Source organism: Pan troglodytes, chromosome X (assembly GCF_028858775.2).
Source record: "Pan troglodytes isolate AG18354 chromosome X, NHGRI_mPanTro3-v2.0_pri, whole genome shotgun sequence".
Classification (NCBI taxonomy): Eukaryota; Metazoa; Chordata; class Mammalia; order Primates; family Hominidae; genus Pan; species Pan troglodytes.
Window position 1 is genome coordinate 14311086 of NC_072421.2, and position 27127 is coordinate 14338212.

General features: G+C 39.7%; 1 protein-coding gene across 15 annotated transcripts in view; it reads left to right on the forward strand.

Moving 5' to 3' along the window:
* Window positions 1-27127, forward strand: part of OFD1 (OFD1 centriole and centriolar satellite protein) — a 69955-nt gene that overhangs the window by 30462 nt on the left and 12366 nt on the right. For 3 of the 15 annotated variants that reach the window (XR_010154857.1, XR_008541923.2, XM_003953935.5), the window contains exons 1-17: window positions 45-450; window positions 615-713; window positions 1845-2045; window positions 4217-4285; window positions 4373-4403; window positions 9774-9878; window positions 11680-11816; window positions 12141-12314; window positions 14792-14898; window positions 16614-16733; window positions 18736-18809; window positions 20532-20623; window positions 21950-22139; window positions 23032-23162; window positions 23704-23815; window positions 25483-26088; window positions 26453-26579. Coding sequence is in view for 11 of the 15 variants with exons in the window: in XM_003953935.5 (XP_003953984.4) it covers window positions 439-450; window positions 615-713; window positions 1845-2045; window positions 4217-4285; window positions 4373-4403; window positions 9774-9878; window positions 11680-11816; window positions 12141-12314; window positions 14792-14898; window positions 16614-16733; window positions 18736-18809; window positions 20532-20623; window positions 21950-22139; window positions 23032-23162; window positions 23704-23815; window positions 25483-26088; window positions 26453-26579 (2387 nt within the window). In the remaining 4 variants the exon portion in view is untranslated. Of the gene's footprint in view, window positions 1-8; window positions 451-614; window positions 714-1474; window positions 1664-1844; window positions 2046-4216; window positions 4286-4372; window positions 4404-9773; window positions 9879-11679; window positions 11817-12140; window positions 12315-14791; window positions 14899-16613; window positions 16734-18735; window positions 18810-20531; window positions 20624-21949; window positions 22140-23031; window positions 23163-23703; window positions 23816-25482; window positions 26089-26452; window positions 26580-27127 lie in introns of those variants that run through there. The other 12 variants (XM_016942792.4, XM_063804782.1, XM_063804784.1 and 9 more) reach the window with 8 other exon arrangements.

The window sequence follows — 27127 nt, forward strand, 5'->3', positions numbered from 1 at the left end:
GTGCTCTCGCGATACGTAGGTGGAGCTTCCGGCCGGTGCTGGGCAACCAAGCTCATGCGCCGTAGCTCTTCAGCTCGGGAAGGCTATATTTAGCAGGTTTCCGGAAGTTGCAGGACTGGCTGTGAGGCGGTCCTGCCTCGCTGCCTTCAGTCCCTAGTGTCTGGGTCCCCGCCCTCCAGCCGCCTTTGAGTCGTGCCTGGGTCCTCGCCCTTGCCTCAGAACCGCGAAGAAAGGAAGCTCGCGTGTTTGCTAGGAAACCTAGTTGGGAGTGCGAGGCAGAGAACGTTCAGCACCTTTGTTCCTCCCGAACCCTCGGGACAGAGGCAGGGTTCTGAGGGCAGGGATTCCCCCTCGTCTTGGCCCCACCGCCCGGGCTGGGCACTAAACTCGGGCCGCGGCGGGGCGAGCGAGGCGGGCTCCGGAGGGAGCTGACGCCTGATGATGGCGCAGGTAGACACACCTGCCCCTTCTCGGGCGGAAATAAAGTCTTGTTTTGTGTTCGTTAAACTTTCGCCGCTAGGCCTCTTATGGCTTCCCCGGAGGCCACTGGTCTGTTTTCAGACGTTCACGTTCCCTCTGCCCCGCAGGTAACCTATAACCATTTTGTCTTTTAGTCCAACATGTTCACCGTGGCTGATGTGTTGAGTCAAGATGAACTGCGCAAAAAGCTATACCAGACGTTTAAGGATCGGGGTATACTGGATACACTCAAGGTATCGGATTTAGGCGTATCTGTGTCAACTTTTACAAGTGTAACCTGTAACAGGTAGTTCAAATTCAATCAAGGTTTAGGTTTTAATAATCGTATGATACATAGATTGTATTGGTGAATTACATTTTTATATTCCCGAATAACTCTGTATCCTGAAACATTACAGTCTCTTGAAAATGTTTGAGAAAATGTTGAGTTTGAGTCGTCTTAAAGGAGCATATTCAAATAATTAATTGAACTGACAATAAGATAGGAGAAGGAAATATTTATATAATGAACACAGTAAGATTAGGCTTGTTTTATAAATATGGCTTATAGGTTCCTAAATTAATAAGTGGGTTTGTAATACATTTGGATGAAGGACATTGACACCATATAGAAAATACTAGTGTACTTCTTAATAATAGTTTGGGAAATGAAAAATTTCATCTTTAAACTATATTGAAATGTATGAATGTTTAGTTTGGGCAGAAAATACCTATTAGTATGCTTTATATTTGGATTAACAGCCCGGAGTAGGATTAGCTCAACGTGTTTTCATTGAAATATGCATTTCAAAAGCATATTTTACGTTTAAAATATGTAGCTATATCCTGTGTATGTATCCTTTTTTAATTTAAATTATATGGTGAGCATTTCCCTGTTTCCTTAAAAGTTTTTTGAAATCTTCATTTTCAGTGGCAACAGGCTTATCTTTGGATATTTTTGTAATGTATATAGCAGTCCCCTGTTGTTGAATATTTTGGTTATATTCTCCAACAGTCCACAGAGGTGTGATGAAGTGGCAGAATTTTTTCCTATACTTAATATCCCAATCGTAAGCTGCTGAAATGGGCTTCTAGGGAAGTGAAGTTATGAGTCTGCAAGCGGATCTGGCTAACCACCCGTTTCATTTGGAAGCTGGGGAAAGAAAGCTTTTTCTAGAACCCACTGGACTGCTTGTCTCACGGGGTAAGACAAAGTGTGCAGGGGAAGGTTTCTAACTTCTGGCCATGGATCTAGAACCATTATGGAAATAGAAGGAAGGTTTCCAATGAATGTAGCTCATCTGTGTATATATCTAATGAAACAATCCTGCTGAAATTTCTTTCCCTTGTGTTTCTTTTTTATTTTTGTTTTTATTTTATGCTAGACACAACTTCGAAACCAGCTAATTCATGAGTTGATGCACCCTGTATTGAGTGGAGAACTGCAGCCTCGGTCCATTTCAGTAGAAGGGAGCTCCCTCTTAATAGGCGCCTCTAACTCTTTAGTGGCAGATCACTTACAAAGATGTGGCTATGAATATTCACTTTCTGTTTTCTTTCCAGAAAGTGGTTTGGCAAAAGAAAAGGTAAAGTCTTTCCTTTTCTGTTTCTGAAGTTTTTATTAACAGGTTCTTCCTCTGCTGACAGTAAAGTGCTGTATGATAGCTAAGTGCTCCTCGACTAGGTCCATTTCTATTTCCTCTTTGAATTCACATTGTACCTGCACATAATATATTTGTTATATAACAAGTGGGTACTAAATTTGAAATTAATTTCTTGGCATCTCATTTAGTCTCACGTAAAACAGTGATGTATAGAATCTCTAAATGTTTCAGACCTATAATTGATCTATCTATCCTCTATCTTGTCTAATAAGACTCTGCCAATCTGCTGAATGTCTGCTGTAAGCTTGGCACTGTGATAGGCACACTGCAGATGTTTTGTGTGTTACGGATGAGGAACCAGACTCTGGAGAGGTGAATCAATTTGCCCAACATCAAGTAACTTTTAAGTGACAATGCAGGGTGGTAAATCTAGATCTCTAACATGAGCTCTTTTTTTCCTGCACTAGTTTCTTCAGATGTTTCTCTTCTTTGTAATTAGATAAGTGAGAAATACGTAATTTAAAAAATCTGTAAAGTTCTCAAATATTAAAAACACTTGTTTTTTTTTTTTTTACTACTTTTCTAATTATTTTAACTATATTTCTTCACCATTACTGTTGAACATTAGTACTACTTTATTATTTTAAAGGCAGATACAGCAGACTTTCCCTGTGGATATGTGCGTGTTTTTTTTTTTTAATAGACTTCATTTTTTCAGAGCAGTTTTGGGTTCACAGCAAAGTTAAGTGGGAAGTACAGAGAATTCCCATATACCTGCTGCCCCTACACACTCATAGCCTCCCCCACTGTCAACATCTTGCATCAAGGTGGTACATTTGCTACAATCTATAAGCCTACCCTGACATGTCATTATCACCCAGAGGCCATAGTTTACAGTGAAGGTTGCAGTGAGCCGAGATCATGCCACTGCACTCCAGCCTGGGTGACAGAGCGAGACTGTCTCAAAAATAAAATAAATTTCACTCTTGGTGGTGTTCATACGTTTTTACTTTCTTTGTGTTTTCTGTAATTATCCAAAAGTTTCATATTCCAAAGTTTTAGTGACACAAGCTTAGTACAGTATTTGAATGAAAAATAATTTGCATTTCTTCATAAGCAACCGAATTTTATTTGTTAGCATTAGGAATTTATTTATTAATTTATGTTTTTGAGACAGAGTCTTGCTCTGTTACCCAGTCTGGAGTGCAATGGCGCAGTCTTGGCTCACTGCAACCTCTGCCTCCTGGGTTCAAGCAATTCTCCTGCCTCAGCCTCCCAAGTAGCTGGGATTACAGGTGCCCACCACCACACCTGGCTAACTCTTTTACTTTTAGTAGAGAGGAGGTTTCACCATGTTGGCCAGGCTGGTCTCGAATCCTGACCCCAGGTGATCTGCCCACCTCAATCTCCCAAAGAGCTGGGATAACAAGCATGAGCCCTCGTGTCTGGCCTGGAATTCATTTTTGATACATCATTCTCTAACTTTCTAATCACTTTATACTTTTACTTATTGTGTAATAGTCAATAATACAATTATATAGCAGGAATTAATCCCATTCATACAACTTAACGGTTTCTACTAATGTAAAATGCCCATGCAGAATATTTACTTTAAAGGAAAACCAATTGAAAACAAATATCAGTGTTCTCAGAGCAGACATAGTGAATGGTATATACTGTAGTAGAAATATATTTTAATAGCTACCCAAAATGTCTGTTTAACAATATTTTAAGTACATTTTAATTACGGTTTTAAGGACAGTAAAAATCTATTTACATTTTTAAACAATGAATACTTTTTAAAAAATTGTAATTGAATGACCCAGGAACTCAGTCATGTATTCATTGGTTCATCAGATATTTCAGTGTCATCTGTAAGGCATTAAACATTTCTGTTAGGCATATCATCTTTGATGTGAAGTACTTAGAAGTTAATTAGATGATAAAGATATTTTATCCTTTTGACCTTGATATGTTTATAGTAATCTATTTAACAGTGTAAGAAAGAGCTTGAAATTTGCTTTATTAGCATAGTTATAATCTTATTTAATCTGAAGGATGTTTCTTAATTTCATATTCAGAAACATATCCTAATTTATCATTTAAACACTGATATAAAAATATGTCTACTTAGTAACCTATTTTTTCTTAAGGTATTTACTATGCAGGATCTATTACAACTCATTAAAATCAACCCTACTTCCAGTCTCTACAAATCACTGGTAAGATGGCTTAGTTTCTGTAATCTACTTTGGTTTGTTAATTATAACTGAATAGCTGAATAAAAGTGAAATATTTTCTTTTAACAGGTTTCAGGATCTGATAAAGAAAATCAAAAAGGTAGGAGCCGTCATCTTTGTAGAGAACAGCAACAGTTTTCTATGTACTTTTTCCTCTAAAAGAATGAAGCAAATTTTTAGGGAGAAGAGTAAAATTTAATTTGATTTAAATTATTTGATTTCTGCAGGTCATTTCCCCTATATTTCCATTTTTGTAATAACTTTTAGATATTCAAATAAAAAAACTGCAGACAGTATCAAAGGCCCTACAGACAGGCTGAAAGATACTGTTTGTAAAAATACCCACTGTTGGGAATATTTCTGCAAAAAAAAAAAAAAACAACTTTTAGGCCAAGTGTCTTTGTATACTAGGTATCCCTCTCAAGTATAATTGGTAGGGTATTAGATGTATTAATATTTCCTTAAAGAATGAGAGTTGTGTTCAGTAATGTGTTATATATCTTTTGTTCTTAAATGTTTATACAGGCCGGGCGTGGTGGCTCACGCCTGTAATCCCAGCACTTTGGGAGGCTGAGGCGGGTGGATCACCTGAGGTCGGGAGTTCGAGATCAGCCTGACCAACCTGGAGAAACCCCGTTTCTACTAAAAATACAAAAAAATTAGCTAGGCGTAGTGGCGCATGCTTGTAATCACAGCTACTCAGGAGGCTGAGGCAGGAGAATCGCTTGAACCCGGAAGGCAGAGGTTGCGGTGAGCTGAGATCACGCCATTGCACTCCTGCCTGGGCAACAAGAGCAAAACTCCGTCTCAAAAAAAAAAAAAATGTTTATATAGACCTAATAAATTGCCTTAATTTTGGCCTTGATAATAGCCATTCATAGAGTCCATAACTACTGTGGGTTTCAGGCCATTGGTTAGACTTGATGATGGGCTTTGTAGCACGAACATAAGCTGGCAACTTGGCTTTGATGCATAGTTATTCTTTAGGTCTTTTAAAATAATCTGTTAGTAATAGTCCTTTTGTGTTGGTACACCCTTGGATTTTGTCTGTTGCCTGCACTATCATCCCCACAAGGACATTCATTTATTCATCCATTCATTCGCCAATTCATTTAGAACTTAATCATTTGAATACTTATTTTCTGCCAGCCATTAAGTCTGTGACTTAATCGCCAAGTCTCTTGGTAGTAATGTTAGCAGAATATAAATAAATTGGAGCACAAGATATTCTGGACTGCCCGCAAACTAGACCATCTCTACTGAAGTTCAGTATGGTAAATGATCCTATATTCTGTACTCTAAGTATCGTCCAGTGTAACTCTCTGTGATTATGGAAATGTCTGTATCTATGCTGTTTAATGTGGTAGCTGCTATCCTCATGTGGCTTTTGAGCCTTGAAATGTGGCTAGTGTGACTGGATAACTGAATTTTTAATTTACATTTAATTAGCTACACGTGCATAGTGACTACCATGTTAGCATAATTCTGAGGTATATAGCTAGTATCTTTTGCTTAACTATTACTTCAAAAGGAAATTTGTGGCTTGAAGGGATATTAAGAAATAATCTATGGGCCAGGCACAGTGGCTCATGCTTGTAATCCCAGCACTTTGGGAGGGCAAACCTGGCTGATCACTTGAGGTCAGGAGTTCAAGACCAGCCTGGCCAACGTGGTGAAACCCCATCTCTACTAAAAATACAAAAATTAGCCAGGCGTGGTGGTGAGTGCCTGTAATCCCAGCTACTTGGGAGCCTGAGGCAGGAGAATCGCTTGAACCAGAGAGGCGAAGGTTGCGGTGAGCCAAGATAGCGCCACTGCACTCCAGCCTGGGTGACAGAGCTGGACTCCATCTCAAAAAAAAAAAAAAAAAAAATCTATGTAGTTACTATAGATACATTATCCTTAACAGTAGTTTTTCCATGGCCGGGCGCAGTGGCTCACGCCTGTAATCCCAGCACTTTGGGAGGCTGAGGTGGGCGGATCACGAGGTCGGGAGAGCAAGACCATCCTGGCCAACATGGTGAAACCCCGTCTCTACTAAAATACAAAAAAAAGTTAGCCAGGCCTGGTGGCGTGCACCTGTAGTCCCAGCTATTTGGGAGGCTGAGGCAGGGGAATCGCTTGAACCCAGGAGGCAGAGGTTACAGTGAGCCGAGATCACGCCACTGCGCTCCAGCCTAGTGACAGAGCAAGACTCCGTCTCAAAAAAAAAAAATAGTTTTTACACAGTCTCTTTAAATGCATCTGGTTCAGAAAGACATCTGGCCAACAGCCCTTACCAGCTTCACCTAGCATCCCAGTAAAATTTCTGGAAGCCAGAAAAACTATGAGTAGCAGATAGGTCAGGCATCCTAGTGCCAAAATTTGGATAGAACTCTTAGCTAACAAAATAGCTCCTGGTAAGATAAAATTTTTTTAAAAATTGGTGTCTTCTAATTAGCTAACAGAAAACATGTAGGAAGATATTGTGTACTTAACCGTTGTCTGTCCCCTGACTCAGACCTATGGTCTTATCCTACCATATCTATGCTCAGAGGGTGCTAAGCTGTTGAATGGCCTTGGTACTTTTCCTCCTAGATTCTAGTCACCCATTCTTCCCACTGCTAATTTTCCTTTCAGAGATAATGATATCTGTTATGCGTGTCTGTGTGAAGAGACCACCAAACAGGCTTTGTGTGAGGAACAAGGCTGTTTATTCACTTGGGTGCAAGTGGGTTGAGTCCGAAAAGAGGGTCAGTGAAGGGAGATAGGAGAGGGGCAGCTTTATAGGGCTTGAGTAGGCAGTGGAAAGTTACAGTTAAAGGTGGTTATTTATTGTTAGCGGGGAGGGGGTCCCAAGGTGCATGGTGGAGAGATCTTGGGACTCATTGTCCAGAAGAAGAATGTCACAAGGTCGATTGATCAGTTGGGGCAGGGCAGAACAAGTCATAATGGTGGAATGTCGTAAGGTTGGTCAGTCAGTTAAGGCAGGAGCTGTTTCACTTCTGTGGTTTTTTAGCTGGCCATCTGGACGTATATATGCAGGTTACGGGGGTTACAATGGCTGAGCTTCGGCTCAGAGGCCTGACAATATCCAGAAAATGATGTGCACAAAATTTGGATGAGGGAAGAAAATTTGGACATTGGCCCTTTGCTTTTTGGAAGTTAAAATTCTTATCTGCAATTGGCAAAAGAATAAGACATATACATCAATGGGGACAGAATTAGGAAGTCCAGAAATACATCCACACAAATATAGTCAATTGATTTTTTTTTTTTTTAACAAAGGTGCAAAGGCAATTCAATAGAGGAAAGATAGTCTTTTCAACAAGTGGTGCTGTAACAGTTGGATATTCATATGCGCAAAAATGAACCTAGACACAGATCTTATTTATTATACCTTACACAAAAACTAACTCAAAATGAACCATAGACCTAAATGTAAAATGCAAAACTATAAAACTTCCAGATGAGAACAGTAGAAAGTCTATGTGATCTTGGGTTTCGTGATGAGATGTAACACCAAGAGCAAGATACATGAAAGAAAAAAGTAGATCAGTTAGACTTTATTAAAATTAAAAACATCTCTGTGAAAGACACTGTTCTTTTTGTTTTGTTTTTGAGACGGAGTTTCACTCTGCCACCCAGGCTGGAGTGCAGTGGCGTGACCTCGGCTCACTGCAGCCTCCGCCTCCTGGGTTCAAGTGATTCTCCTGTCTCAGCCTCCTGAGTAGCTGGAACTACAGGCGCCTGCCACCACGCCTGGCTAATTTTTTTGTGTTTTCAATAGAGATGGGGTTCACCATGTTGACCAGGCTGGTCTCGATCCCCTGACCTCAGGTGATCGCCCGCCTCAGCCTCCCAGAGTGCTGGGATGACAAGCGTGAGCCACTGCACCCTGCCAAAAGACGCTGTTAAGAGAATGAAAGACCCAGTGTCAAAACCCATAGAGCTTTATGTCATCAAGAGTGAACCTTAATGTTTGCAAATTTAGGTCAGGTGATCCCAGGATGGTATGCAGACTGTGACAAAATCTAATCCCCTTCCTGAAGGGAGTGGGGGTGGGGGAAAAGGTGCTGAGCTAACTACTGTTTTTAGTTCCAAGAAACTAAACATTTCTTAAGTAATTTATGCTTGTGGTTTAAAACAAAGTTTCAAACTATTCAGAAGGATATAAAGTGAAAGCAAAGTAGCAGTTTCTGCCCATGTTCTCTAATCTCACGCTCCACTGATAACTAGAATTAACAGTTTCACTCCACTGATAACTAGAATTAACAGTTTCTTGTTTATCTTCTAGAATTGTTTGAGGTTGAAACTATGTATTTGTAATTAAAACACAATCAATTGGGATTATATCATAGATACTGTATGCAATTTGCTTTTTTTAATCCACCAATGTATCTTTCTGTAGCAGTATAGACTAATTATTTTTAAATAATGTATTTAACTCCCTATTGATGGAGATTTGGTTGTTTTATTGTTTGCTTTTTGCCATTACAGGTAACCAATGTGCAGTGTGCACCCTTTGTGCCCTTGTGAAAGTATACCTGTGTAAATTCATAGAAGTGGAATGACTAAAGGGCACATGCATTTCGAATATATATAAGCACTGACAAATTTCTCTTCCAAGTGAATGAGTATAGCTATATATCCACTCCCTTGCCAACACTTAGCATTATACAAGTTTTAATCTTAGCAGTGTTATAGGGAAAATAATGGTTTCTCTGTTGTATTAATTTGCATTTATGATTTTGTTCATGTTTATTCAGCATCTAAAAATTGTGTTCATCTTTGACAATGTAGTTTTTTCTGCAAACTACCCGTGTTTTTCCCCATTTTTCTGATTTTTTTTTTTTTAAACTGATTTGTAAGAGTTCTTTGATGTTATGAAAATGTCATCACTTTAGTCTTGGTTATGCCTCCATATTATTGCAACTATTTTTCCCAGTGTGTTATTTTTTATTTTATGCCATATGTAAGTTTTCAGTTTTTATGTAGTTAGATTGATAAATATTTCTCCTTATTCCTTCCAGGTTCTGTATCATGCTTGGGAAGGCCTTTTCTCAGATTTATTAAAAGCTATGACTGGGCACAGTGGCTCATGCTTGTGATCCCAGCACTTTGGGAGGCCCAGGCAGGAGGATTGCTTGAGGCCATGAGTTTGAGACTAGCCTGGGCAACATAGCAAGACCCTGTTTATACAAAAAGTAAAATTAGCTGGGCATGGTGGGTGGTGGTGTGCGCCTCTAGTCCCAGCTACTTGGGAGACTGAAGTAGGAGGATTGCTTGAGCCCAGGAGGTCGAGGCCACAGTGAGCCATGATTACACCACTGCACTCCAGCCTGGGTGACAGAGCAAGACTTTTGTCTCTAAAAAAAAGGAAAGATATATAATGTAAAAAATGATAATGTCCTAAAACTAAGATTGTAAAAACAGTGACTGAGCAGTGGTTGAAAGTTCTGAAACAAAACTGTATGCATATGTTTTTTAGGTTTTCTTATGCATTTTTTAAAAGAATTGGCAGAATATCATCAAGCTAAAGAGAGTTGTAATATGGAAACTCAGACAAGTTCGACATTTAACAGAGATTCTCTGGGTAATTATAGCCTTCTTTCTTAATTTCAGTTCTGCTGTTTTCATTTTGAATGAAGGAAATTATCTGATTTACCATATTGTGTGATTGCTCCTTGAACTGGAGGGATGCAGCCGGCAGGCAACAAGGGAATTCATTTCTGGAATCATCTTGGGGGACCAGGAAGTGCTCTCCAGTGTCATTCCCTAGCCTCATGAATGCCAGGGCTACACTGGCCAAATCATGCAGGGATTCAAAGGCCCATATTCTTCCTTGTTTGTTGAGTTTGACTTCTCTTAACTGGGAGGTTCTTCCTCGTGTCTTGTCTAACTTTACAGCCACCCAGTTAGAAGATTATAAACTACTTGCTTTGCAAAGTACTAGAGAAGTCAGTGACTTATCACTTCATTTTATAGTTGAGGAAACTGAGGTCCTCAGAGGAAGAGCAACTTGGAAACACTCAGTCTGCATCAGAACTAATAGTGGAGTCCAAGTTCTCCCATCCATGATCTGGAGCTTTTTGTACTATCCAGCTGGTCTGCAGTACCATGCTGTCTGTCAGTTTCGTGCTCAGTAGAGATGGGAAACAGCTGTTTAAAACGATATGCTTAATGGATTTCTTGGCCCTTCCTTACTCTTAAATGGTAACTTGCAAGAAGATAAGTTCATAATTCATAAAATGTATTATATGACTGCCTTTAATTAAGTGTATTTTTAATTCAATTAGAAACATATTACTTGCTAATTATCAAGCAGTGCTGTTCAGTGGTGTGAGCCACATACATAATTTTAAATTTTCTAGTAGCCACGTTGAAAAAAGTAAAAAGAAACGGGTGAAATTTGTTTTAATAATATATTTAACCCAATACATGCAAAATATTATTTCAGCATATATTCAATATAAAAAATACTAAGATATTTCACATTTGTTTTTTGCACTGTCTTTGAAATCTCATGTGTTTTTTACATTTAAAGCACATCTCAGTTGAGTCTGGTCACATTTGAAGTGTCAATGGCCCCATGTGGCTGGAGAGTCCTGTATTGGACAGCATCTGGAAAATACAGAAAAGTAGATGGAAAAACATGTCTAAAGTCATCCCTACCAGAGATAAACACTATCGATGTTTTAATCTACTTCTGCCAGCCTTTTTCCCCTCTGTGCATACTTTTTGGGTGGGCGTTATACACGGTTGAGATTGTACTCTGGGTTCAGATTTGCACTTTGCTATGTGGTTGATTCTGATCCATAGTTGGTTTGAGGGCCATGGACTAAGGGAAGAGTCAGTAGACCTCACTTTAATCCTGGTTATGCTGTCATGTAGTCACTTATTAAGCTATATCAGCATTTGTTCTTTATCTGTAAAGGGGAGGGGTTGACATACGTGATCTTTGATTCTTTTAAAGTTATTGTTTTGAATATGTAAGTCAGCTTTAACCAGAGTCCAATAAAGAGCTCTCTGCCTTAGCAGTTAGAGAGTAGGAAGAGACTCCAGTATTTTCTGACTTAAACTGTACTCTTGGCTTTCTTTTTCCTCTAACATTTCATGATGAACATTTTCAAACATACAGAAAAGTTGAAACAATTTTAGTGAACACTTGTATACCCACCACCTAGATGTCACTATTACACTTGTGTTATACTTGCTTCATCATTTTTATCTGTCCATCCATTCATCCACCTTCCTTTTTTTGTATTTCAAAGTAAGTTGCAGATAATCCCTACACTTTCCCCTAAGTATCCTCTTTACTTTTGAACCAGAGGTCTGGCGTCTTACGCACCTGACGATGTTTCTATGTCCTAATTTGATGTGTTATTTTTTAATAGCTGAGAAGCTTCAGCTTATTGATGATCAGTTTGCAGATGCTTACCCTCAGCGTATCAAGTTCGAATCTTTAGAAATAAAGCTAAATGAGTATAAGAGAGAAATAGAAGAGCAACTTCGGGCAGAAATGTGTCAAAAGGTAAGCTTTATCTTGTTACTGTAAACAAGAGTGATGTTTTTGTTTGTCTTCTAAAGTCTTAACCATAGGTATATGGGAAAATATCTAGAACTTTTAATAACGAATGGGATACTGTACTGTTGTGCAATTTTTTTTTTATTTCTGGTGACATTTGTTTATGCCTTTTGAGTGAATCCTACAAATACAGTGAATGAGATAAAACTAACATGAAATAAATATATTTGGACAGAGCATTAATGTTAAACCTAGATGTAGAGAGAGAACTTGTTCCTGTTTTTATAGTATAATAGTTGGTATTTTTAATTTTTTGTGATCAATTTGCAGTTGAAGTTTTTTAAAGATACCGAGATAGCAAAAATTAAAATGGAAGCAAAAAAAAAGTATGAAAAGGAGTTAACCATGTTCCAGAATGATTTTGAAAAAGCTTGTCAAGCAAAATCTGAAGCTCTCGTTCTTCGGGAAAAGAGTACCCTTGAAAGAATTCACAAGCACCAAGAGGTGGTATTTACAAATATTTTATGGGTGGCTATTTCCTGCAGCTATTAGTAGGTTGGCTCGAGATCCAGCAACAGGATGGTACAGTTGATGGAACAAGGCCCCAGAAGAGCAATAGGGACTGGGGCCAAGAGTGCAAATAGAAGGATGGTCCTTGAAAAGGATACACAAATTTGCTTCCTCTGAGACTGATGGAAAGGCGAGAACTGTGGAGGTGAACAATCAAGTTGGGATTATGAGAAACACACCCTAAATAAGCTCCATCTCCTCAGGCAGATTAGAGGGTTAGATCTTGGGTTTTAGGAGCAGATTGGAGGTGCAGAGTAGTTCCTGTGGGTAAGGGAAGAACAGCCCTTTAAAGCAGAGAGGACTGATCACCTGTACTGAGGGCTCAGCTGTGGTTGGGGGAGCCTGGAATTGAGAGAGATCAAACCAGATGCTTGTAAGTGAGTTTTCTGTTCTAGTTCTGGGGAGGATTTGTAAGTATCTCTCTGTCCCTTTCAGTGAGGGTGGAAAGATGGAGATACTTGGGAAGTGGAGCTTTTCAGAGCCTTATTTGACTAGAGAAAGGCAGCCTACTTAATCGAAGATTCTGGGGCTCTCTTGGGTAGTGAAGGGAAGCAGAGGAGAGGGCAGGTGGCTGCTAACCTAGGGGGAAAGGGAGGGTTGAGTGGCAGTCTCAGTGATCAAGGACTCGATCTGGATAGACTGGTAGGTGGAAGAATGAGGATGGTCCAAGATTACAGAATTGCAGGATGAGGTTTCAGGTGGAGACTAGAAACCAAATGCAGTATGCTGCCATTGGAGAGAGCCATGGAAATGAGCAAGGGTGAAGGTCCCTGGGGTAAAGGAGTCACCACAAGGGTCATCCATGTGACCATTTGATCTTGTCACCCCAGAAAGTAACTGGACAGGAGACAGAGAGGGTGAGGAGTGAGAGGGAGTCCATGTTGGCAAGCAGGATTGGATCTACTCCTTTAAATCATATTCCTTTCCCAAGGGCGTGTCTTAGACCAAACTAGATTTACAGCACTATTTCCAACATACATCCAGAACTACTGCTGTCAGATGTTGAAAGTAGGAATGCTTCCCCCTAGTGTCCACTCTTGCTTGGGGCTTCTCAATAAGACCTAGTTGTTTAATGCTAAGGGCACCCCCTCTAAAATTTTGTATAGCATTTCTGGGAATTGGGTTTGCTTCAGCTATAAAAATGAATGTCAGAAGCACATATCTTTGAGATGATTGGATTGTGTTTAGACTAATAACTTCAACCTTCAAGATAGGTGACTGACTAGATCCCTGTTTATTTATCTGATCATCTGAAGGCTTTGAAGAAGATTGTCATCCTCATAAGAAGCACCATATCTTTATTCCCTCACCTGGACTGTCCATCCCCTTCTCTCCCTGATAAAAACCATAGTGTCTTTCAAGACCCAGCTTGGATGTCACCTGGGTGATGCCGTCCCTGACTCCCACTGAGCGGCCCATTTAGGCCTCATTCCTGCATCAGTCTTTATGTACTTCAGTTACAAAATCATCACATCTTAGTGTGATTGTTTCTCACTCCCTGACTAAATTGTGAGGTCTTTAGAGATGAGGACTATATCTGTCTACCTTTTTATATCCAGTTCCCAGTATGCTGCTTGACATGTCATAGGTAGTTAGTAAATTCTTTCTCTGTGAACACACAAATGGAAGGATGGCCCATTCTTTAGGAGTTCATATGAGCTTGCTAACTCTGAGTCAGAATGACCCGTGAACTGAAACATTCAGACGACACCACCACTAAAAACCATGGGGATTCAATTCTTTTGGAGTTTTACTGCTGAATGTACATTTTGCTTAATTTTTCTTCCTGGGGAACTTGCCAAAATTTAGGTAAGGGCGCCAGGTGTGGTGGCTCATGCTTGTAGTCCCAGCACCTTGGGAAGCCAAGGCAGGCATATCGCTTGAGTCCAGAAGTTCGACACCAGCCTGGGCAGCATGGCAAAACCCCATCTCTACAAAAATACAAAAAATCAGCCGGACTTGGTGGCGTGTGCCTGTAGTGCCTGCAGCTACTCGGTAGGCTGGGGTGGGAGGACCCCTTGAGCTTGGGAGGTGGAGGTTGCAGTGAGCCAAGATCACCCCACTGCACTCCAGCCTGTGTGACAGAGTGAGACCCTGTCTCAAAAAAAAAAAAAAAAAAAAAAAATTTTTTTAGATAAGGGACTGAGAGATGTTAAAGAACTAAATAGCATAAATTTCACATGGCATGTTAGGACTGTAGGGTAATGGTAGTTTAACAGTCATTGGGGGAGTAAATTTTTATGCAACTAGAATACGCAAAAAGTATACCTTGAGTCGGAATCTCTTGAAGGTGAAATTGTTATCCTAAATGTCTGTACTTTGCTTTTTGGAATGTAGGAAGCAGTATATTCATTCAAATCTGTTTTGCTTTCATTAGCTTGCTTGCTAAAAATTAATGCTTTTCTATACAGATTGAAACAAAAGAAATTTATGCTCAAAGGCAACTTTTACTAAAAGATATGGATTTGCTAAGAAGAAGAGAAGCAGAGCTGAAGCAAAGAGTTGAAGCTTTTGAATTGTAAGTAATGCATGTTCATTTTGGATATTCAGAATGATGAGATTAAAAAGAATTACTAAATATATGTCTAAATATTCTAATGTTCATTGCCAAGTAGAGTTCTTATTTGTAAAGGGGATATCACCTAGAAGGTACAAATTAAGAGGAACAAACACTAGGGTTTTGTTTTTGAAATATTAAACATTAAGATGAAAAGACGAATGAGATGCTATCATCAGGCTACAGTAAGACCAGACAGATTATTTGGAGAAGCTGTTAATACTGGAACAGATCGTATGTTTTGCAGTTACATTCAGTCCCTCAGATCTGATAGTTCCGTGTGTGTATGTATAGTAACTGAATTCCATATATCCAGGCCTGCAGCTTTTACCAGCTGTGTGCTCAGAAAAGGAAGTATGGTGGTCCAACTTGACTTGTACTTGGTGAAACCATTTCTTTGTTACTCACTTTTTCTAAGTGCTCACAAATGTTTCATCCTTGAGATCTTACCTGGGATTGATGGCAAGTTCACCTGTCTATAGTTTGTGCAATAAGCCTTCTCTTCCTTTGGGAATCTGCTATTGACACCCATAGATACTCCAGGAATCTTAGTTCATTAAAGAATTTGTCTCCATTAATGTTTTTTTCTCACTTCTATAGGCTTGATTTGTTTGATTTCAACTCTCTGTCTACCTTACTCTCTTTTTGGCAATAATGAAAAGGTAAATTGATCAAGAGAGAGAAAATAGGCACAAAATTGGGGCGGAGAGAGTTCATCATTCCTTTACCTCCATTTTCTCTACTCTTGTTCCCTCCTTCTCAGCATATAAACTAAATAAATGTAGTTTACCTCTCCATGGCTTTCCAGATTACCAGCAGAGGGAGCTAATACCTAGAGCCTTTACCTGTTCTTAGACTAGTCAGCATTTTGTAGCACTTCTCAGGATGGCTGGATCTCACCACCCGTGAACCTACCTCCCTGGCTAAGGAGTTGGCGCTATGGTTGATTTAAAGTCTCACTATGAAGACCATTCTATTTTTCAGTATTTGGAAGCCCTGATTGATCCATCTATCTTTTGCCCTCTCTTTTGGTACTTTTTTCAATATTCAATCAATAGGGTTTTTTGTTTGTTTTGTTTTGTTTTTAAGACACTGTGTCTCTCTGTATTGCCCAGGCTGGTCTCAAACACTTGGGCTCAAGCAATCCTCCTGCCTCAGCCTTCTGAAAAGCTGGGATTATAGGTGCGGGCCACCACACTTGGCTAAAGCTGATTGGTTATTAAATGACAAAAACAAATATTGTACCTTGAATATGTATGGACTAATTAATTAAATCCCACAGTTAGAAACAGCATTATAGAAGATTTAAGCACATAAGTACACTTACTTGTTACTTTGTAACTAATAATATCATTATTTCATCCCAGGATTGATTTTGGCTATTTATCACCTATAACCATTGTTTGAGTGTTTATTTTCAGTGAGAAACCACTTCCCTCTTGAGACTCTCCCACTCCCCTCAGCCCAAAGCACAGTCAGTTCTGCTAGTTTCGATATGCTGTAACTAGGTCAGTTCATAAAATACACTGAGGACTTCTGGCTCTTTCCTTCTACTTCCCAGTAGTGATATCATGTAGCAGTTTTAGTCTGTGGAACTAGACACATGTGATTTTTTCCTAAATTTGTTAGCTCAGCTATGGTAGTTTATTTACTTTTTATATTTTTGTTAATTTCAGGAACCAGAAGCTCCAGGAAGAAAAACATAAAAGCATAACTGAGGCACTTAGGAGACAGGAGCAGAATATAAAGAGTTTTGAGGAGACCTATGACCGAAAGCTCAAGAATGAACTTCTAAAGTAATTGTTTAGCATTTTTAAATAACTAATATGTTTAAATTAAGTTGGTAGAAACATAACAAAAACTGACAAAGTAGTCTGTAACTTAGGCAAACTTTAGTGTTTGAAAAAAAAAAAAAACATAGTTTTATCGATACAGTCAATCCTTTCCTGCATTTGAGTTAGGATAGTTTTTAAAAGATAAGGGCCGGGTGTGGTGGCTCATGCCTATAATCCCAGCACTCTGGGAGGCTGAGGTGGGCGGATCACCTGAGGTCAGGAGTGCAAGACCAGCCTAGCCAACATGGTGAAACCCCATCTCTACTAAAAATACAAAAATTAGCTGGGTGTGGTGGTGGGCACTTGTAATCCCAGCTACTGGGGAGGCTGAGGCAGGAGAATCACTTGAACCCGGGAGGCAGACGTTGCAGTGAACTGAAGTTGTGCTACTGCACTCTACTAGCCTGCATGACAGTGAGAATCCATCTCAAAAATTAACAACAATAAAAAAATACAGAGAAGCACATCCTCTGCGCTTCTTATGGCTTCTCTAACGTTTATTGTGGGCTGTGATTTGCTTTAATTTTCAGGACACCTTGTGACTTGCTTAGCTTGCATAGTTGATAAGCTGTAAAATTGGAATTATAACCACTTTTAGTTATCTTTTCCTCTACCTCACTCATACAGTCACAAGGATGGGGTTATCTGACAATATATAAATTATACTAGTGGTCATAGTATTTGTCAGTGAACATGTGCCTTGTATTCCTTCAAGATTCAGCAAAGCCAGAATCAAAAGAGCTAAAATTAACTATGTGAGGCAAAAAGTGATATAGGGAAAGGAAAATATGGACAACTATGGTAACTTTGGCTTTTCTGTAGTCTGAGTTTTGTCTATCAGTGAATAATATCTCAGTGCTACAACATTATGCCCATGTGGTAACATTTCTCTTCAGTGTGTGGGAAAGCATCTGGCACATAAAAAGTGCTCAGTTAATATTTGTTGTAAATGTGTCACGAGGAAATGATTCAACTCAGGTGCTCTGGGCATTTCTTATTTGGCCTCTTTTATTGCCTTCCTCATAATTTGTCATCGATATTCCATTACATAGTATTGCAAAGGTTTCTTGAGGTAATCCTTTAAACAAATCCTATTTTTAAAAAATATGGCAGCTTTTTTATCTATTGATTTTGAAATGATGTATTTTACCCACATCTTCTGTGTCAGTTTCTATACTAAAATAGCTAAAATGGAAGTGTCTGTAGTTGCTGAATTTTTAGGAATAAATGAATTAAAGTATGTGTGTTAATTTTACATAGTTATGGAGCTAGTGAACTATTTGGTGTCATTGTGACAGCTTCCACAGGCTGCATGGTGTCTGCCTGGCTTTGGGAATCCTCATATGACTTTGGCAGGTGTTGGAGTTTGGAGGCTCTTCGCCACAGGAGTGCTTCTATTTCCTTTTGGAACCAAAAGGGCAGCTGGTAACAGCTGGGAAAGGGAAGTGAAACTGTGAAAATGTGCCTTTTGGTATTGCTAATCCGGATATAATGCTCTTGGCAGTTGGCTCTCAGGACTGCGCTTAGTCCCTGAGCACAAAAGTTCTTACCTTGGTTGGGGGTGGGCAGATGGTACAGGTGGATTGGAAGTGACTGTCTGATTATCATTTGGGATTGAGTCTGTTGTGTGCTGTGTAAATTTAATTTACCCCTTTGCTCTTTGTGTCAGTTGAGACCAACTGAAAAGTGATTGCTTTCAGTAAGTAACCTTATGATAACACGACGCTTCATTTTGTGTGATTTGAGTTTTGGGACCCAGTTTATAGGATCAAGGAAGGGTTTTACTGGGCATTTTATGTTCAGGGGTTATATCCCTGGCTTTAGTATTGAGGACTTTGAAGTTTACACGTTGTCATGTTTAGCGCCCTCAGGTGCTCCTGTGCCATAGATAAGCTCCTGCACTGATAACAGTCTTTCCAGAAAAATGACTGAGGAGCTCATATTTAGTCACTCTGATTCTCAGGTATCAACTTGAACTGAAGGATGACTACATCATTAGAACTAATCGACTGATTGAAGATGAAAGGAAGAATAAAGGTGATGTTTGGGGGGGAAATAAGCTGTATTTTTCAGTTCTGCTGTAGGTTATTAGCTTCCCAAGTTGGGTCTTTTCTATATTCTAAAAAATACAGCTTACACTTCATTGTTCATACAAAATTACACATTTTTTGTAATTTTAATTTTATAAATTAAAAAAAAATCATGGTCTTCACTGCCTTTTGAGGAACCTTCATGTTTAATAGTTTGTATATTCACAAAGGCCAGTGATTTATCATGGATATTTTATCCAACTTTATTTCATATATTTTGATAAATCTGCAATTGTCAAGAACGTAGCAGCAACTTATTGCTGTCAAGTACGTATTACTCCTAACCATGAGAGACTTTATTTTTCACTTACGGAAAACTTTAACTTCTCTGTCCTCTGTGACCTAGTTTCTTATTTCTTTTGCTTCTAATATATTTTTATGCTTTATAATATTTTTACTTGATGTATAACCTTCTGAACTCTTGTGTACATTGGCCTGAGACTATGGAAGTTGAATAATTTTTCAATCTTCAGATGTTTTACATTTCAGTGTATTTTTTTTTTTTTTTTTTGAGACGGAGTCTCGCTCTGTCACCTAGGCTGGAGTGCAGTGGTGCGATCTCGGCTCACTACAAGCTCCACCTCCCAGGTTCACGCCATTCTTCCACCTCAGCCTCCCCAGTAGCTGGGACTACAGGCACCCACCAACACACCCGGCTAATTTTTTGTATTTTTAGTAGAGGCGGGGTCTCAGCGTGTTAGCCAGGATGGTCTCGATCTCCTGACCTCGTGATCCGCCCGCCTCGGCCTCCCAAAGTGCTGGGATTACAGACGTGAGCCACCACGCCCGACCCATTTCAATGTATTCCTAGGAAATTGCTGTAACAAGAAGTTGAAGTTTTGGTGGAAATTTCAAGTAGATTCTTGGGAGGAAACCAGGGTTAGATAGTTGATGTTGACCAGATACCCAATGTGTGGCTACTGTCTTTTTTTTTTTTTTTTTTTTTTTTTAAGAGACGGAGTCTTGCTCTGTTGCCCAGGCTGGAGTACAGTGGCACAATCTCAGCTCACTGCAACCTCTGCCTCCTGGGTTCAAGTGATTCTTGTGCCTCAGCCTCCCAAGTAGCTGGGACTACAGGTGTGCGCCACCATGCCTGGCTAATTTTTGTAGAGAGAGAGTTTCACCATGTTGGCCAGGCTGGTCTCGAACTCCTGACCTCAGGTGGTCCGCCTGACTTGGCCTCCCAAAGTGCTGGGATTACAGGCGTGAGCCACTGTGCCCAGCCCCTTTTACTATCTTGTGGAGACTAATACTTCTTTTATGCATTAATACCATTACGTATGTAACAAATTATGGTTTGATAATATATCTACATAGACTTGTGTTAGATGAAGTGAAAACTACAAAATAGTAACTACAATATAGTAACAGACAGATCTTTGTCTTCAAGGAAGTTAAGAGCTGTGGGTATTAGGGCCCTGTGCTTTGAGCAGATGGTATAACTCTGGTTAGCATGTATAGCAAGTGGAATTTCACCACATATGTGACAGTTATAGCTTCACATCACCTGTTGGGTAACAGGGTTTATTTCTTACTTGCCCGCTACATCTGCTATTTGGATTGTGAAACAGTGGTCATTAGGTCTGACATACTGGTCATAAATATTAAATGGCTTTTGTATTCACTAGGAAAACATTATGGTGTTTAATTGGTGGGCTCTTTTTTTCAGAAAAAGCTGTTCATTTGCAAGAGGAGCTCATAGCTATTAATTCAAAAAAGGAGGAACTCAATCAATCTGTAAATCGTGTGAAAGAACTTGAGGTAATTGTTAAGCATGTTGGTTTTTGAAATAGATTTTAAGCAATATATGAAATTTTAGTCATACATAATTTATCCTAAGTCATCCCGTTGAGATGTTTGGACTGCCATTTATATGGCTAAGAAGGTGTTGGCTGAAGTTAATTCAATAGTTCTTAATTTCAGTCAGTGTCACATAGGAAAGTGTAGATAGAGCTTTGGGTCCTGGAGTCCTGCCCACATCCTGTCTGTGTCTCTAACTGCTTGTGTGTCGCTAGGTAAGTTCTGTGACTGCAGGTTCCTGAGCTGTAAACTAGGATGTTTTCCACATTATAGGGTTGTTGAGGGAATTCAGTAAGCTAACTTATGTGCCTAGTTCATAGCAGGTGGCCATTACTATTAGTTTCTACATCAGCCTGTTGTCTCCTTCTATCAGCAGCAGGTAAACAAAATTCCTGTCATTACATTGTTATCTTACAGATTAAAACAAAATGAGGTACATTTTTCACATATCATTGCTTCTTTACTTTTCTGTTCATTCATGTGCTTGCTGTCTGAAGGATGAAGCTGGAACTTTAGGTACTTACAACATATTTTGTATATAAAATTTATTTTAGCAACTGTGACTTATGTGAGAACTTTGTAGGCTTTTTACTCAAATATGAGATATACTAAGAAAAGGGAAGCACTTCACAACATTTTACAGAATCTTTTTTCCTTTCTTTCCTTTTTTTTTTTTTTGAGACAGAGTCTTGTTCTTTCGCCCAGGCTGGAGTGCAGTGGTGTGATCTTGGCTCACTGCAACCAACCTCCACCTCCCGGGTTCAAGTGATTCTCATGTCTCAGCTCCCGAGTAGCTGGGATTTCAGCCATGTGCCACCACACCCAGCTAATTGTTGTATTTTTAGTAGAGATGGGGTTTCACCATGTTGCCCAGGGTGGTCTCGAACTCCTGAGCTCAAGCAATCCTCTTGCCTCAGCCTCCCAAAGTGCTGCGATTACGGGCGTGAGCCACCATGCTCAGCCATTTTTATCTTACCTTTCATATTTAAAAAATATATATTGCTATGATGTGTGATTATTGTTGGGTTCTTGGTTGCCTCTGGAAAATGGGATGATAATCTTAGAAGGACTTGCTTCATGGGATGGGGCCTATAAAAGTTCTGCCCCAACTGTAGGGCGGAAGATAATTTTCGTTATTGTAGTTAGAGTCTTATTGTAGAGAATCAGACTTCTGTCTAGTGACCTTAATTAAATTGTGACACCATGCTTAAAGGAGCCTGCCAGCTTTTACTTTTGCAGTACTATAAAGTCATTATTCAAATGTAAATTTTCCTTTTTGAATTTTAGCTTGAATTAGAGTCTGTCAAAGCCCAGTCTTTGGCAATAACAAAACAAAACCATATGCTGAATGAAAAGGTTAAAGAGATGAGTGATTATTCACTACTAAAAGAAGAGAAACTGGAGCTTCTGGCACAAAATAAATTACTTAAACAACAACTGGAAGAGAGTAGAAATGAAAACTTGCGTCTCCTAAACCGTATGTTATTTTTCTTTTCTTCTGACTTGCATGTTTTAGTAATTCGCATTAGGTCAGTATTATAAAACTATGCTTTGTACTTGTATAAGGTAGGGGGCTTACATTGGGAAGATTTATAAAATTAAGATTCTTGGATTAAACTCTGCAAACCTGCCTCTAGGTGGTATCAAAGCTTCCCTTGCCCTCTGACTGCTGATTGGGTTTGGCCAGTGGGGACACCAGCCTCTACATACAGTGGCCCTAGGCTGGCCACTGTGCCTCATGGCCAAATGAGGCCATAGTGCCTGCGATTACCTCTTCCAAGTGCTCTGCACCACCTCCCTGTCTCCAGTGCTGAGAATTTCTCCCTCCTCTGATTCCCCAGGCCCAAGGAGCGCTAACAGTATGGCCCTGTTACTAGCCCACCCAGGGAACTCCACCATCCTTTGTGCATACCCTGAATAAGTCAACCTTTATTAAAGGGTTCTTAGATGACCTTGACCGTGAGAGCCATCTGCCTTCTGCCTGGATCCCAACTGCTGCTGTCAGATGCCCAGATCATATTGGATCCCAGGGCTGTCATCAACAGGTAGAACAGATAGAGAGCTCCTTCTGTGCACAGTAGAGGAGAGAAACAGGCTTTCAGGTTAATTTGAGAATTTGAAAGAGTTCTTTTACTTGGAGTAGGACTCCAAGGGTAATAAAGTTTGCATTAACATGCACTAAATTCTTTTGTTGTGAAATTTGAGAGTCAGGATTGCTCTGAGCTCATTTAATAGAATTATTATCATATTTATTGAGTCAGTACAAAGCAAAGAACACTTTAAAACCCCTTTAACTGTTTTTGTTAAGTTAAATAAGAAAACTTAAGGTTGGTAATGACTAGGATTTTTTTTTTTTTTTACCTTCTTAGGCCTAGCTCAGCCGGCTCCTGAACTTGCAGTCTTTCAGAAAGAACTACGGAAAGCCGAAAAGGCTATAGTGGTTGAGCATGAGGAGTTCGAAAGCCGCAGGCAAGCTCTGCACAAACAACTGCAAGACGAAGTGAGTATTGCTCTTCTTCAGTTCTAGTGTGATACCAGTACACTTCATAGTTACGTAAACTTGGCACAAGTCACACTAGTGTAAATCAGATTTAACATCAAACATTACTCCCCCAAATATGCTAAAGGTATCGTTTCTCATCTGAGAAAATTCTGCAGTGATAACGTGACTTTATATTCGTAATAGTAATAAAATGGAGAAGAAAGCAAACTCACCTAAACATAAAATTTTCTGAGTGCCTGATGGTGCCCACTGTTATCTCTTGATTCTCATCCTGATAAGTATTACAAACATTCACTGTCTTCTGATTTCTGCCTGCATGCCCTAGAGTTCTTTGATATGACTGAAAAAGATGGTGAAGAACTTGTTTGTGTGTTCTGCTTGTGTTTTTTTTTAACAGGGACCCTGTTGTTTACTGTCATAAAGCTTCTTGGAATTGGCAGAACAAAAAGAGTACAAACATGATAAGAGAACTTTTCCTTTTGAAGCAAGCTGTGATTTGTTTTACATTGATTTCTTTTCCTATTCTGAATCTTTTCAGATTGAGCATTCTGCACAGCTGAAGGCCCAGATTCTAGGTTACAAAGCTTCTGTAAAGAGTTTAACTACTCAGGTTGCCGATTTAAAATTGCAACTGAAGCAAACTCAGACAGGTTAGAGACGTTTTAACCCATAAATATTTTTGTATGTATAAAGCTTCTGGTGTCTGTGAAAATGTAATGATCATAATTTATTGAATATTAATTATTGTTTTAGGGGAAAAGCCATAGAAATATGTGTCATCTTAGAAGTAAAACTCCCTATCCATTTTGGTAATACCATCTGGATCATCAGCAAAAGTATTTTGCTTCATAGGTGCCTCATGGCTTGGGAGAGTCTCATGCCCCAATAGGAAAGGCGTGGTGGTAACATAGAAGTCCCCACATTCATTCTAGGATTTCCTTTTTTATTTGTTACCCCAATGTTAACACCAATTCAGTAGTTTTACGGATTCCTTGATAGATATATAAATATACAGGACAAGCAGGGTGGTTTAGCAAAAAGAATATTGCCTTCAGAATCAGAGAACTGTTCTTCTTTTGGACCCGTTTTGAAGTTGTTTGACCTTGGGCATGTTACTTTAACTTCCTTGGGCCTCAGTCTCCTCATTTGTAATGGGGATAATAATACCTACTGAGCCATGATGAAAAAGATGAAATGGGTTTCAGTCCAGTGCCTGGGACATAAAAGACACTCAGGAAATGGTTATTGGTATCATTTTATTATTGTGTCTTCACTGTGGATGCATCTCTGCCCCTTCCTACTTCGTAAGAAGGATATTAAAGTTCAGATACTTTATTCTTCAGTTGCTTTCAAGTTCAAAGAAAGTACGTATGTGTTACCAGTTCAACTGGGTCTGAGCCTTCCTTGTTCCCACCTGCATTGTTTCCTCATCAGCTCCTTGCTCTCTTCTACCAGCACTTGTTTTATTTTTATCTCTACTCGTTTCTGCTTTTTTCTGTTCCTCATTTTCTTTCAGTTCTGTTTGTGAAACTTCTCACAGCTGAAATCATAGCAGTCTCCTATCAATAAAAAATAGTTGAATGAGGATAGAACTCTTTCGCATGCATGTGTTGCCGAGGGCAAGCTTCTTTCTTGTAGCATCACGGGGAGGCATTGCAGGAGAGAGGGGCAGGTGCACTGGCTTTGCATTAGGAAAGCCCAGTAGCTCTTAGACTTGCTAACCGTGTGACCCAGCCTCAGTAAGCTTTAGTCCCCCATCTGTAAAATGGGAGCAGTGAGAGTTTCTTGACCACAGTGTTGTTGTGAATGCAGGTCCTCACTTCCTTATATGAAACTCGGGCCATATGCTGTGGATTTCGCAATAGCCCTGGGAGTTCTGAACAGCATCCTATAGTAAAGCACATTAATTATTTTGCAGTCAACTGTATGAATATTCATGCTGGGATAAATAAAGATTATAAATGGGTTTACATCAGTTCAGGTCAAACTTTTCAACCAAATGAGTTCAAGTCTGGTTGGGCTTTGCCACCAAATAAATTATGAATAAATTTTCAGTTCTCAGAGCCTTGTGGCTTTCAAAATTGTGCATAATGGATTCTGAAATTATATCGTGTTACAAAAGACATACGAAGCTGTAGCTGGTACAATAAGCTCTCAGTAAATGTTAGTGGTTATCGTTACCATGGCTTCAGAAACTGTATAGTGCAAGTTTGTCCTTATTACTCTCTTCCATTTTTCAAAAAAATAATATTCTCAAGTATATTTTCTTCTCTGCCTTGTCCACTTACTTCTGAAATTGGCTTTTTGTACCCTGCAGCCCTAGAGAATGAAGTGTACTGCAATCCAAAGCAGTCTGTGATCGATCGTTCTGTCAATGGATTAATAAATGGCAATGTGGTGCCTTGCAATGGTGAGATAAGCGGGGATTTCTTGAACAATCCTTTTAAACAGGAAAATGTTCTAGCACGTATGGTTGCATCAAGGATCACAAATTATCCAACTGCATGGGTGGAGGGTAGTTCCCCTGATTCTGAGCTTGAGTTTGTAGCCAATACTAAGGCAAGGGTCAAAGAGCTTCAGCAAGAGGCCGAACGCTTGGAAAAGGCTTTCAGAAGTTACCATCGGAGAGTCATTAAAAACTCTGCCAAAAGCCCACTAGCAGCAAAGAGCCCACCATCTCTGCACTTGCTGGAAGCCTTCAAAAACATTACTTCCAGTTCCCCGGAAAGACATATTTTTGGAGAGGACAGAGTTGTCTCTGAGCAGCCTCAAGTGGGCACACTTGAAGAAAGGAATGACGTCGTGGAAGCACTGACAGGCAGTGCAGCCTCGAGGCTCCGCGGGGGCACTTCCTCCAGACGCCTCTCCTCCACACCCCTTCCAAAAGCAAAAAGAAGCCTCGAAAGTGAAATGTATCTGGGAGGTAAGCCACCCGCACAAAGGGTTGCGGGGTGCTCTGGAGTTGGGTAGCCACCCTGCCCACGACACAGGGTTGCCGTGAGGGTCAGCGGGCCAGAGTGGCAAGGTCTAGTGTTTGGCACACAGAGCTGTTTAGAGAGTGATAGTTGCCTTGCCTTTGCTGCCTGTTGGTTTCCTGCATTTTATTATTGCCACTGCAATTTAATTTAGGTGCTTGAATCATGAGTTTTGTGGATCTTATGCATCATAATTGGCTATTTGTGAGGATAACAGTTTATTTTCAAACTAATAGAGCTCTTTAGAAACCACGTTGGTATCTTCTCCGTGCAATTGGTAATATTCTTGCCTTGGTTCTTTCTGCACCTTAGGTCTGGGCAGATCACACATTGCTTCCCCCAGTCCTTGTCCTGACAGAATGCCCCTACCATCACCCACTGAGTCTAGGCACAGCCTCTCCATCCCTCCTGTCTCCAGCCCTCCGGAGCAGAAAGTGGGGTAAGTATAACGTTCTGATTGATTAGCTTCAGCTGAATAATGTTAATTGCTCTGTCAGCCTTCACTTGTTTTACTGGGATTTTTTTTTTTGAGATAATTATTATAGATCATGTGGCAGTATAGAATTTGCAATCAGATTGCAAAATGATATGTCATCTTTGAGAATCATCTAAATTACCTGGAGGGAAAAAGATTGCTTTTAGCAAATAAGTGGATAATGCTTATTTGCTAAACTTGATATATGGACCATGCAATCTGGTATTAATAAGCATCTTCCTAGTTCTGTGAATAGATTTGGTTTATTAAGATAAAAAACAAATGTACAAAATCTGAAAGCAAACAAATGGAGGTTATTTCTAAAGTTGGAACAATTTTACACATCATTAAAAAGTCATTTTTAAAATATTTTGGCATTGAAATATAAACAGATAAGGTTCTGACCTGCATATCATTGAAATAAATTCAAACGTGGTAGCGGGCTCTGGTGTATGATTGTTGAAACAGGAAGGAGTGGATGTTTTTAGAAACTAGGCCACTGGGTCAGCCAG